At 44.1% G+C, this 12,575-nt stretch overlaps 1 protein-coding gene across 9 annotated transcripts in view; it reads right to left on the reverse strand.

Moving 5' to 3' along the window:
* The window catches only part of fbrsl1 (fibrosin-like 1), a 299,572-nt gene that overhangs the window by 181,535 nt on the left and 105,462 nt on the right, over positions 1–12,575 (reverse strand). For 8 of the 9 annotated variants that reach the window (XM_088618293.1, XM_088618291.1, XM_088618296.1 and 5 more), the window contains 2 exons: positions 7,276–7,377; positions 2,395–2,430 (listed from right to left, as the gene is read on the reverse strand). In XM_088618293.1, coding sequence (XP_088474419.1) covers positions 2,395–2,430; positions 7,276–7,377 — 138 coding nt within the window. The remainder of the gene's footprint in view (positions 1–2,394; positions 2,431–7,275; positions 7,378–12,575) is intronic. The other variant, XM_088618298.1, reaches the window with a different exon arrangement.

The raw sequence follows: 12,575 nt of genomic DNA on the forward strand, positions 1-12,575 counted from the left end.
GTTTCAATTAAATTTCCATTAAGTGAGATCCACCACATGAAAGCTAGTAAACTAATTAAACAACTACTGTATTACTGGCAGTTGCAAACTGTTAGGATTAAATACCATCAATCAGAAAAGTAATTGGGAATAAAATAATCATGATGATTATTTTATCCAACAATCCTTTTTCAAAGGATTCTTTCCTAGAATGTAATATGTAAAACATTAAGATGGGCACCTGTTTACTTTCTTTTCACTGGGGCTGTAATCTCTGCCTGCTGTCATTGACATACAAAAAAAAAAGCTTCACTGAAGGAATCGCAGGCAAAAAAAGCAAATCTAATAGATTTCTAGGCTCACTGCAGGTGCTAATTTAAATTTTTGACTGCAACAGCCTTTGTAGGTATTCAAGAGACATGTGACTGGAGCATTGATACAGCTAAGGTCTGCCACCTTTGGAAAAAGAAAAGTAAAATTAAGTAGTTGATTTTTTTTTTGCCATTTAGTATCTTGGTGAGAAATGAAAGCTTTTGGCTTGATGTCTTCTCAGAAACGGAGCTGGAGATTATAATCAGACTGGGGGGCTCACCATCAGATAACCTGCTCACTCCTATCTCTACTGCTTCACACGTCTGCCCCCTCTTCCTGTTGCTGCACACCTCTGAAACCTCACTGAGACAAACCCCTGGGCCTCTCAGCCTCACCGCAGCGCCCAGAGCGCAGGAGATAAGCTCCACACGAAGCAAAGCGAGCGCATCTCGGAGATGGAACCAGAATCTGGCCGCAAGGGCACCAGAGGGCTAGACCACAGATAGAGCGCCGAGATAAGGAGGTAGAAGCTTGTGAACTTGCGATTTCCTGCTTGAACTCTCGCTTGCTGTCTCTATCTTGCTTCATCTCTGCTTCTTCCCCTCTCTGGTTGGTAACACAATGATGGCAGGCGGCCCCTTTCCGCCTTGCAGAAAGCTAGCACAGGGCCCCAAGTGAAGCCTGCCCACATGTCAGGGCTGAGCAGGCTGTAAACTGCCTGCAGTGAGTCAGTCAGCTGCTCCCCGGAGCCAGGCTGTACAATCTCTGCCACCTTGCAGATCGCTCTGATTCACAAAGCCTTTCAGTCAGCATGTGAATAGAGCTGAAATATACTGTATGTCTCAGCAGGGCCAAAGCCTGGCAGGTAATCTAACTCTCGACATACCTACAGAGCCCGTGTCCTTGAACATTTAATGACCGCATATTAACACAGACAGCAGCGTTATAATCTACTGGATTGATCTTGGATGATATCAGAAGTTAAGCAAGGCTGGGTCTGGTTAGTACCACTAGAAGAGACTGGAAATGCTTCTGGAAATAATGTAAAAGATATACACCGTGCTCTTCTGTCTGCACAAGAATTTCCAAGCTATTGCTATAGAGGTGCTACACCAATGTCCTAATCTCATGGTCATTGAAGATTCTATTACATTTCTCGAAAGAGTAGGGGGAGTTACATTCTGCTTTGGGCTTGCACAATTCAGACCACATCACTTCCCTCCTTATATCAGTTGCTCAAATAATTTATCAACTCCACACCTACCCTGTGGTTGAGGAAGGGGGTCACATGCGTGTGTATAAAGGCACTACATCAATGCAAAGAATTATTCCCATTACAAAGTAACAAGGGGGGTTTAAAAGGACTGATAGCACAAGTCTGAAAGGATGACTATTGTGTTTTTTCATCATCTTAAGACAAGAGCACAAAAAATTGAAATGCGCAGTAAAACTAAGTCATTGAAAAGAACTCAAGTTTTTTAAATTCGCTCCGTCTCAGTGCCAGGGAAAAACCAGCACCTGTGCCTGATTGTTACTACTTATAAGTGCTGTGAATGCAATGACTGGAGTTAACCTTCACTTTATGAATTAGCTGCAAAGGGGAGTAAAAGAACCTACCAGAGAGAGTTAACAGCTTTCATAACATGAAATAATACAACACAGTAAGAAAACAATCAGTTCAAGGTCTTTGTCTTACAGTGCAGCACCTTCACCTGATGACAGAATTTAAGTTCAAAGTAAATTCTCTCTAACATTCCAGCAGGCACAAATATTAAACAGAAAACCTCATCGGACAAAGTGTTAAAACACGAGAGCTCCTTGCAGACTGACGATGTTCATTCCATGGCTTCTTAATACCTTTTGTTTGGAATCGCTTCTGCACAACAGTGCCGTTACCAGCCAACAGAAGCACAGAAACAAACAATGAAAAGACAAAATCTAGTTTGTAAACTATCAGAAAGGATGCGCAACAACTTGAGTCTGCTTTAAAAAAATCACTAGCACTCTTCCCCTGATTAAAAAATGAAGATGCAAAAATAGAAATCCGGCCTTTATTTTCCTCTTGAAAGTGCAAGGCCACAAGAGTGTACAAACAGTACTCACCGAATAGCCCCGTCCTGACAACGAGAAGGTAGAGCTCTAGGAGGAAAGAGAAGAGGGAAAAACAGTGACCTTTCAGAATTTAACAGTCCATGTGCACAAGACCTGAGACCCTGTGCTGTGCTTTCATGTTAATTATCTTTTTTTAAATCTTTATCTCATTGCAATACCAACATAAACATCTCTGACAGATGGTAACTTGACATCTGTCCTCAGCTTCCAACTGCTCAACTGGAGTCTCTGATTATCTTGGTGAGGTAGAAGAGGCTCATCCCGACTTGAAGTGATTCACTGCCTTCATGCATCACCTGGTGAAACCACGAGATCTGTCAGTGTCCTCAGCCATCAAACTACCTCACCTTTCTCTCTTTGTAGCTCTCATAAGATGCAATTCTGACTCCTTCATATTTTGTGCAATCAAGATTTGAGTAAGAGCAGTAAACAGGATCCAAAATGACAAGGGTCTTGTGCTTGAGTTATACTTAACTACTAGCTTTCTCCCAACAACATATTCATTGTTTGTGATATCAGTAAGCAGTGCTGCAATCGGCTAAGAAGCAGTTCTTAATGATGAAACATTAAATCGTTTTTTCCCAAGAAGCAGAAACAAATCGATATTAAATGTGAAACCAAAAAACACGTGGAGCCTTTCTTTTGCTTCTTCTATTTCGGGAAGCTGACCAAGAGCAGTCTTTTGCTAACACACAGTGTGGACTTTTGTCTTGGGTGTTTACCAAGCCAACAGACGTGCACAAAAAGGTTATTTCAGTCTCAAGAGTCTGAAACAGTCCACCTCAGAACACAGACACTAGTACAGCTTTTTTGCCATTATTTCTCTGTTTTGTCTCACTGCAACTCGTTGTTTTGAAGTGTTTGCAGTCTATAGTATGTAATAATATAATCAGTATGTACAAATAAGCATGTACTGTACTGAACCAGTAATTCTCCTGGACAAGTCACAAATAGTCTAGAGCAGTGACGAGGGCTAAGGATTCATACCTAGAAAGCTGCAGGATCAAATCTCAGATGGGACACTACTATTATACCCTTGACCAAAGCGTTTCATTTAGAGTACTTCTGTAAAACACCCTGCTGTACAAATGGGAAGAAACGCAAGTCACTTTTGTTAAAAGCATCATCTGACTAAACTAATACAAATACGCTCTGCAGAAAGCGTTCAACTTTCTCTTACTAAACTTGGCATGGGGTCTAGTCTGAAACAGAGAGTTGTACTTTTGTCATTCAGAGCTCTACCAGAATACAAATCTCTAAATCGCTCCTCTCCTGCACTTTTGTTTCCCTTGTTATTCCCCCATTTCGATTTCCAATTTCCACTGCAGTCTCAGGAGGCATGTTTTTCTGCTAGACCAATTTCAGCACAGCCTAAAATCCAATCCTCTACTGCCAGCTCCTCTGCCACGGTTTAACCCTTGCCAGTGCGGCAACGCCCCTCCGCACAGGTGCCACAGCCTTGGAAGAAGTCAGGGAGGGCGCCGGACTCCAACTAGCCTGCTTGTTCTTTACGAGTTGGAGACTATTCCCAGTCGACTTGCTCCCCTCCTCCCCCCGCCCCACCCCTTTCACACTCCACAGAGAAAGAGAGAAAGAAAGACAGGGAGGAGGAACAAGGGTGGCGGAGATATTCCGTCCCCTTGAGAGGCGCCCCTTTGAATTTCCATCGGGGAGCAGGGAGAGTGGGGCGGGAGACGGGGAATGTGTGGAATTAGCAGAGCTCCTCGAGCTCATTCAAGCCAGAGCATTTGTAGGAGAAAAAGAGGCTTATTTAAATGATAATGAGGGACAATCCATTCGATTTAGTGCGGGTGACGGAAAAGAGAGAATCCATTTAAACGGCAGCAGTCTGTAAGCCAAGGGGTCAGGAAACAGCTAAACACTTTCTCTTAAAAGCTATTATACATGGCTCTCTATAGATTTCTACAGCGCTTAGGACTTCAAAAGGCTTCAGGAACCCACCCTAAAGAGATGACAGAGGAGAAGGCGTTGCAGGGGAGGTGGTGGGGGTGATCCTGACTGTTTTTTAGGGTTAACTAAACAGCTGAGGAGAAAAGAAATGTCGCTTTATCCGCCCCGTAATCCTCTTCTATTTACAGCTCCCCCCCACCACCACACATCCAATTTTCTTGAATCAGTGTTGAACAGCAGGGAGGGGCAGGCCTGTTTTATTTTTGAAGGGCCTGACTATTGGTTTTGAGACGCAGGGGTTGAAAAGGACCAATGAGGACTCGGGGCAGTTCTGTCTTGAGTTTCAGAAGACGTGGCAGAAAGCGAAGACGTGTAGAGAGTGTGGGAGTGGGTGGGGGCAATAAAATTGTTCGATCCTGCCCACCCCCCCCCATGGCGTGCGCACACAGATTTACGCGCACACTCTCTCACAGATGCACACAAAATCCTGTTAAGGATTCTTAATCCCTGGGTGGATTGACTCTGGAGCACTGCTGAATTAGTGGTAGAGTTACCTAGTCAAGTAAATAAATAAGTAGCTTAACTGGAAACATAAACAAAGGCAGGCTTTTCTTCAGGCGCTTTGGTCTGATCTCTCCTGTTTTCTGCAGACAAAAAGAAAGCACCATGACTGTGATTTCTGCCTGCATTCCAGTGAAAAACAAGCAAAATAATGGTTCGGGGCCTGAAATGGAAGGTTGGTCATAAACACCCCACTGTTTGCTCGATACTGCAGGCATCACAACTCAAGTCATGTTCTAATGGCTTTGCCTCCAGCAGACACGAGTCCAATCTCAGCTATATCGAGGGCCTGTAAACAATGCTCATGGCTAGGTTCTGGGGCACAAAACACTTGACAGTCACAGAGAAAGCACACAGAAGGTACAGCATAACTGCCCAGGCTCTTTAAAAGACAATTCCCAAGTACTGCAGCATTCTTTTGTTTAGGCTTTGACTTTCCTCCACATATACCTGAACCAGGAAAAGGCTATTTTTAAGACGGTGAGTTCAGGAAGCAGTGCCAACTAAAGCAGGGAAAAGACAGCACTATGGACAGATAGAAGCAGACAGACTGATGAGCAGAGACACAGCCAGAGTTTAGAGTACAGACAGATAGATAGGGAGAGATGGCATGGCTACAGCTCCCTGCTTCCTACACTATTGATTTGGCAGGAGATTAGAGAGACATGCCACATCTAACACCGTCAGCGATTACAGCATGCAATTTTCAAAATGTTTCTTGTTTTTTTTTTTGTTTCTGTCGCATTCCCTTGTCAGAACTGTCTACCAGCATCTCCCTTTTATCTGCCAAAACCGGCTTTTATTTTCTCCTGACTTTTTCATTAAAAAACTGAAGCTTTTAAACAGATTCACAGAGAGGTGGCAGGAGGAGAGAATGAGAAAGACGTGTAGGGAGAGAGAGGGGGAAGGAGACTGAGAAATTTTTCTTTTTCGCTCCGCTTTACTTTGGAAACAGCCAGATAGCTTAAACACCACATTTAATATGTTCATTAAATGCCTTTTTTTCCCCCCCACTTCCCACACAGAAGCAGAGCCATTTTCGTTTTATTCTGGAGTTAAATTAACTGTCTGATTGAATTTCAGAAGGTTCGGAAAGGCCTCAGTGACAGACATTAAGTCATGAAGCACATTTTACATTTGTTTCACTAAATCTTAAAACTAGTCACTTGGGAGTATATCTGATTCCTCCTGCCTCTCTGTAACTCATTTCTACTGTTTTTTTTCAGTACTCCAACCCACACTGTACTGCCAACAACTCCCACTACAAAAATGATCCAAGTCGGTTAAAATGTGGACAGACACCAGCTGGTAGTGAGAGTGACCAGTAGTGACTCCTCTATTTCCAGATCATGTGTGTGGGGGGGTCTGATATCATCTGCAAAGTGTTAGGTGACCACGACATTGGACAGAAAAGTAGATTAGCATGGTGAGAAAAAGAGCAATCTCAAAAAGATTAGCATGTACTCTAAATTACTTTGTTTTTTGCCATTCATTGATTTGAACTTAATCTAACCTACAGCATTATTAATATTCTGTTCCCCACTTTGTGTTTATGAGTTTGTAATCTGAATGCTCCCTTGAGTGATGATGCCATGGGCTACAGTCAAGGCACTCTGCCAGTTGTCTGACTGCATCTCCTTTCTGACCTGAATTTCCCCTGCTGTTCGTTCCCGGGGCACTGCCAAATAATTTACTTTGTCCGGGCTTTGTCAGAGAGGTGCTTAAGGTCCCGGTCCCTATCATATAAAACGACACACCTGAAAGAAAAACTGATGGCAAAAATAACGCCTGGACGTTCTTAATCTCGCACGCACCTCGCGCCATCACATCTGCTGGGCAGAACTCTGAAACGTCACAGCACGCGAGACATTCCTGATTTCTGCGCAATGGCTTCCGTCATTCATTTTTTTCTTCTTAGGACAGCAGAGTGCAGCTTCCATTAGGCTGCAGGGGGGTAACCTGGCTTCGATTACAGGTGTGAAAGGCATGAAGGTGATGCCTCAAGGAACTGGGCCTTTCAGCCAACTTTTTTTCAGCCAAGTTTTTCAGAAAACTTGAGAGTTTTCAAGCTGAATTCTCCATTGAACAAGTCACTTGACCTGTTTCAAAACCCCCTTCCAGTTGCTTAAAAAGGCAGCGACGTCATGTGACTTGCAAAAATGTTTTTTAGAAAAACAAAGACACATCATACTCCTGTGATCAAACACACATTATACTCGGGAACATACTCTTTTTCAGATGCTGAAGATGATCCAGCAAATTCTTAAGATAAATTAAGAATTCTCCTAAAGTAATTACGGAAAGAACTCAGAAAACACTATGGACCGAAAGACTGGATTTTGGGTGGATCCTGCCTCGATATCAAGAGAGTAACGTAGGACAGGCAGGGAGTGATCTCACCTCACTCAGGTGGTCTTTGGAGTTGCTCCGCTGGGGTCCGTCCATCTCTGGCAGTGCTTCATCGTCACTCTTTCTGCCAGCGCAGGCCAGCAATCCCTTCATCTGCCAAGCACACAGCAGGAGACAGGATGTTACCAGGGTCCCGGGAGAAGACTCTGTGTCATCTCACCTAATACCCGTTATACTATTACAATCAGACTTTGTCATATTTCCCTTGCCGGCATTTTGTTTCTCTTGTACAAGGGATTTACCTTAAGACATGACTGATTCCAACATCACTTTTCACTGAGGTCCAAAACAGGCTTAATCAATATTTGTGTTCTGTTTGGAAAACCCCAGCTGTATAGCCAGGCTGGTATGTAGAGATGAGAACCGACAGAAGACATGAGAGAGTGCTGATGGGGCACAAACAACCTGCCTGGTGAAAACATTTGTATTTAAGCTTTGCATGCAGCAAATGTAAGACCCATCATTTTATTTCAGCTGCAAATTAAGCCTCTAATGTCCACTATGTCACGGCAGCAGTGATAACACTTCAGGAGACCAACAGTATAATAGACTACGGAACTCTTGCAGGATTTGAATCTTACCAGCGATGTTCAGAGATTCAAAAACCCCAAAAGAAAGCAAAGTATGCATCTGAATGAGCTCCATTCTGCACATAGCTAAGCAGTGTGCTTTTTATCAGGCACCCTGGCATGCATGATGCACGGTAGTGTCCTCTGAATTTGCTTTCCATTGACAGGTGACAGGAGTGGTAGAGCTCAAGGGTACAATCTATCTTTAAAGCGGCATGTAGATTAGTCCCTCTTGGTGCTACATGACAACACGAAAGACCCTATCAAGACTGTAAATTAAGCAGATTGCTGCTACAATTAACCTTTCACAGTAAATATCAATTATGGACTGCGCTCTCTGCCACAGCCCCTGGCTGAGCTGAATTAAAAGGGTCATAAGCCGATTTGACAGGTCCTGTACGTTGCCACCTGGTCCTGAAGAGCTGGAGATTTTTTCTCCTGCCCTTCTGCCAGCAAGCAGTGAGCCAAATGGACACGGTTTTCCACAATTACTCCAGCCACAGTCAGGGACCTGCTGATTGGACAAACAAATGAGCTTTCTATAACGGTTGGCTCAGGCAAGCAATGAGATGCAGTTGCGCAGCACAAACTGCACTGAAGCCATGACAGACCAGAATGTTCTGTCAGTCAGGGCATCCACAAAAGGCTTCAAGAAACAGAAGAAGAGCAAGCAGGGAGTTTCATTTCTTCTCTGTTGCACTGGCCGGCTAGTGAGTCCTGTTATGTGTGTCACAGAAAAGTAACATCGGAAAATTAAAAAGAAGACAGGAGGGAGGTGGAAGAAATGTGTAATTTCTTTTTTTTTTAATAATCTTCAACGAAGATGAGCATCTGCTTTGGAAAACTAAAAAAAAAAACACTAGCATGTATTATCCCCAGTGCCACGCTGTTATGTATCTAACCCAGCAATCAGGGAAATTATTGATTAAAAGCTGAGGTCTAATTAACCATCCAGCTCGATAATGTGGTCTGTTAGAAGTGTGTATTTTCTAACCTATTGTTCTCAAAGACGGGCTAAATTGAACTCAACAGTGAGACAGAATTTCATCGCAGTTGACAGAAATTGGCACCTGGCACAACTTAAGTGTGATTAAGATCGAAGATAAATCCAGGCACTGTGTAAATTGGGTTTTGATTAGATCTGCTCCTTGTTTTTTTTCTCCAGCACGGAGGACACAGCTATCGCACTCAATTCGAACAACACAGCGTGTCCTCCAAAGGCCTTTGTACTAGCTGCTGACTGAAACAAAACTCCTAACCTCACCTCTGTTCTCTTCTATATTGGCATGCACTGGCCGGCAGAACAAACTGTATATTTACAGAATTGGTTTAAGTTCTGCTCACCCTGGAACTCAGTGGATAAATGCCCTTTTTATTGCAAGAAATTGGAATGCTTGGCACAAGTTGAGGTTAACCAGGTTAAGCTTGAGCATTCACAAATCTGGTTCATTTAAAGCCGACGGAAATATAAATACACAAGTAACGTCTGTGTTTTACATGAATAATGCGGAGGAAATTAGGTCCATTAGTCTCTGTATTGAACGTGTCTATGAACGCGTCTATGCTCTCTAGGGGCCCTGCTCTGTGCTCTTTAATTATCTTCAAAGAGCCCTCTAGCTTCTTAATTTCCCCCAAGTTGCACACTGACCTGGGTCCTGCTCATTTGCACTGAACTGCTCGATTTAGCATGAGACCGTAGCCTGTGGAAAACACAGCTACATCTGACAGGCTGCTAAGAAATATCAGAATTCATTGCACTGAGCTGACTCCCCTCTCCCAGCGCTGATAAGTCCAAAGCCTCACAGCTAGTAAATGCGGCGGGAGGTGATTTAGTGATCTTCTCATCTCCTTCACCTTGAAAGTAAGCTCTTTCAGGAACGCTCCAGTCTATACAGTCCCCGGTCCCCTTTGCGTTCAACCCAAGAGAGTTCAGACGACTTCAACCTTGGATTAGCAAGGAATATTCACCTCTCCCCCCCACCCCCTGCAATCCGCGGAGCTGCGCTTGGCTTTCCACGGCTGTGCTTTCGAATCATCGCGACGTCAGTCCTCATTACGGTAAAACACACTGCCATTTGTCACATTTGGCTCGTCTCCGAGCCCCGCCGTTTCGGGGGAGGCAGCGGGAGAGGTAGGGGGCAGGCCAAAAGGATACAAATTCTTCCTCTAATTTGTTCTGAAAAGTGTCCTGTGCAAAGGACCCTCACCCCCATTAACCCAGCCAGACGGACTGCTACTGCCGGGAGGCGCGGCGGCGCAGTGGCGTGCCCACCTCCGAGCCGCAGCGCACCGACTCAATCTATCGGCTCATTATCCCCCGCGCAGGCTGGAGCATCGCAAAATGCACTTTAGGGCCACAGGCCAAATTGATTCATCTGCCTTAATTTTCTGCAGGCTTAGAAGCTGCAGCTGTTTCCAGGCCGGGGGGAAAGGAGCTAACACTGTCACTGCCTCTGCTTCTCGGCTCCAGAGAGCAAGCCTGAGTTCAGCCCCCAGAAGCCCTGGCTGAAAAGCAGCCCAAGGACAGTGCGTCGCAAAACTACTTTTGAGGCGCGAAAATGAGCAGCTGAGAGGATTATTCCATCATTCACACTTCCCCTGCCTTTTAACATTTGATTGGATTTCCTATTTATTCTGTGTCCCTCCACGCCCGTGCTGTGTCAAGATGAGACCTTTACATAACACAGTGCAGTGAATGATGTGCTAGTCCAAGCTCGCAATCACAAATATTTCTGTTCATCTGGTCCATCTTGTGCCTTTTGTTTAACGTTGTATAATCCAGGCACTAAGGCTCATTTTAACATAATGATGCTGTATGTAAATATTTTACACATCATACATGCCAAAAAAATCCAGTTACCGTACTTATTAGCTAGTAAAAATTGCCTAAATAGTTAGTTATTATGCTTCAGTCTCGTTACAATCAAGGTTAAAATGTCTTGGTGTAGAAAGCAATTTAAAAGCCTGAACAACGTGGTTATTTCAAGAATTTTGAATGCAGAAAAACACGTCAGCTGTGCAAATAAAGAAAATCCCTGAGTTGCATTTAAAATAACTGAAATCAAATTCCAAACCTCCTACACATGTACACACGCTAGCAACCTCGAGGGAAGAAGTCAAGGGGAGAGGGCAGGATATTACTTTGCAATACTGCAGAACAAGGGGCTAGATAAGACACTCTTTTGGTCATCCCCAGGGAAAGAGATGCTGCTTCAAGTTCCAGCCATCAGACAGCCCTTGAAAACCCTTTGCCCTAGTGTGCCAGTCTTGGGGGCATTTCATCTCCACAACACATTAATCTCCTTTTCTCTGGCTGGTCCCATAGGGCCTTCCTCAAGCAGATGAAACCAAGAGAGACCGATCCTCTCCAGCTCCCTTGGCCTTGTCTTTCAACCACTGCTCCATCTGCTTGTGCCAGGGCACCTGCTCGGAAACACAAACTCTCCCGAAACCACCTGTCTCCAGGGCACGAAATCTCTCACACATCTCCCTTCCCCTGCGACTCTCTCACCTGCCACAGAGTAATTAGCACAGCGAGCAAGGTGCATGTCGTTTACAGCATGCCTGCGATGCCTGTTACTGCGCTCAGCGGACTGCAGGTTTTGTTGAGCATTACAGCTATAAATTATGCACAGGTTAAGGGTGATAGCTGCTTAATTCCAACCCTGCGAAAATCAGGAAAGCTTTTAACTTCAGCCTCTAAAAATGAAATTCAGCAACATAGAATTAGCACAGGCTCAAGTTAGTTCTCTTTTTGGTCCTTTTCTTCAAGGCCACTTGTGCATATGTGCAGTTCACACACATTGTTCAAAGCCACAATATGACCATGTAGGCTATTTTAATATGTGGTGCACCTGTCACTAGTGACACAGAGGCCATTTGGTTCCCACTGAGCAACCCTATATAAACACTGAAAGTATGAAAATGGCTTGCAAATATTCAGAATTCAAATACAGCAAATTATATCTTCTACTAGTTTCCTGTGGTTTATCTAAGCACCCCATATGTTATGCTTGGCAATTTGCAAGTCAAAGATTCCCTTTTTAAAAACGACCAGGATGCAAAGCTAAAAGACGAGGATTACTGACAGAGGCCCTCCATGAGTGCGAAATGTGCCTTGACGCTGTCCAAACACCGCGACTTTCATTGATACAACAAGAATTTCCTGGTCCTTCACTTGGTAACAGAATAAAATACATGAAGCTGTGAATCCAGCAGACAAAGCATCCACCGACTACCGCCCAGCCTAATCATGAAAAGGCCATATTACAACATCTTGAAATGACAAATCTTTTTGTGGGAGAAATAACTGCTAATGGGCGAATCCGAGTTCACCTTCCCGGTACGGGCACACAAGCAGCACACTTTTTACCAAAATACTCTCCACTGCAAAAACTATAAGGCTATGGATACTGCTAAAAAGGAGCCTCTATACCTCTGGGTCCAGAATCCAGCAGGTTTTCTGTGTCTCTTTAAATCTGAAGGCTGTGGAAGAGGGATAAATGGGAGCAGTTAAAGCTTTATTGGATCAATATAACCCCTCACCCAGGTGAAGAGCTGTCGACAGATCAAGGAGACACAGAAAACCCACTGGAATCTCAGCCCTATGGACTGGGGTTAAGAACCCGGGTTTATAAGTTTTGGAGTTTTCTTTTGCTCCAAGCATACCTGCTTGTGAGACTATTTGAAGGGACCACCTGGACATACAATCCCTTTTTTCTT

The sequence above is a fragment of the Lepisosteus platostomus genome, chromosome 24 (genome assembly GCF_059453375.1).
Source record: "Lepisosteus platostomus isolate fLepPlt1 chromosome 24, fLepPlt1.hap1, whole genome shotgun sequence".
Classification (NCBI taxonomy): domain Eukaryota; kingdom Metazoa; phylum Chordata; class Actinopteri; order Semionotiformes; family Lepisosteidae; genus Lepisosteus; species Lepisosteus platostomus.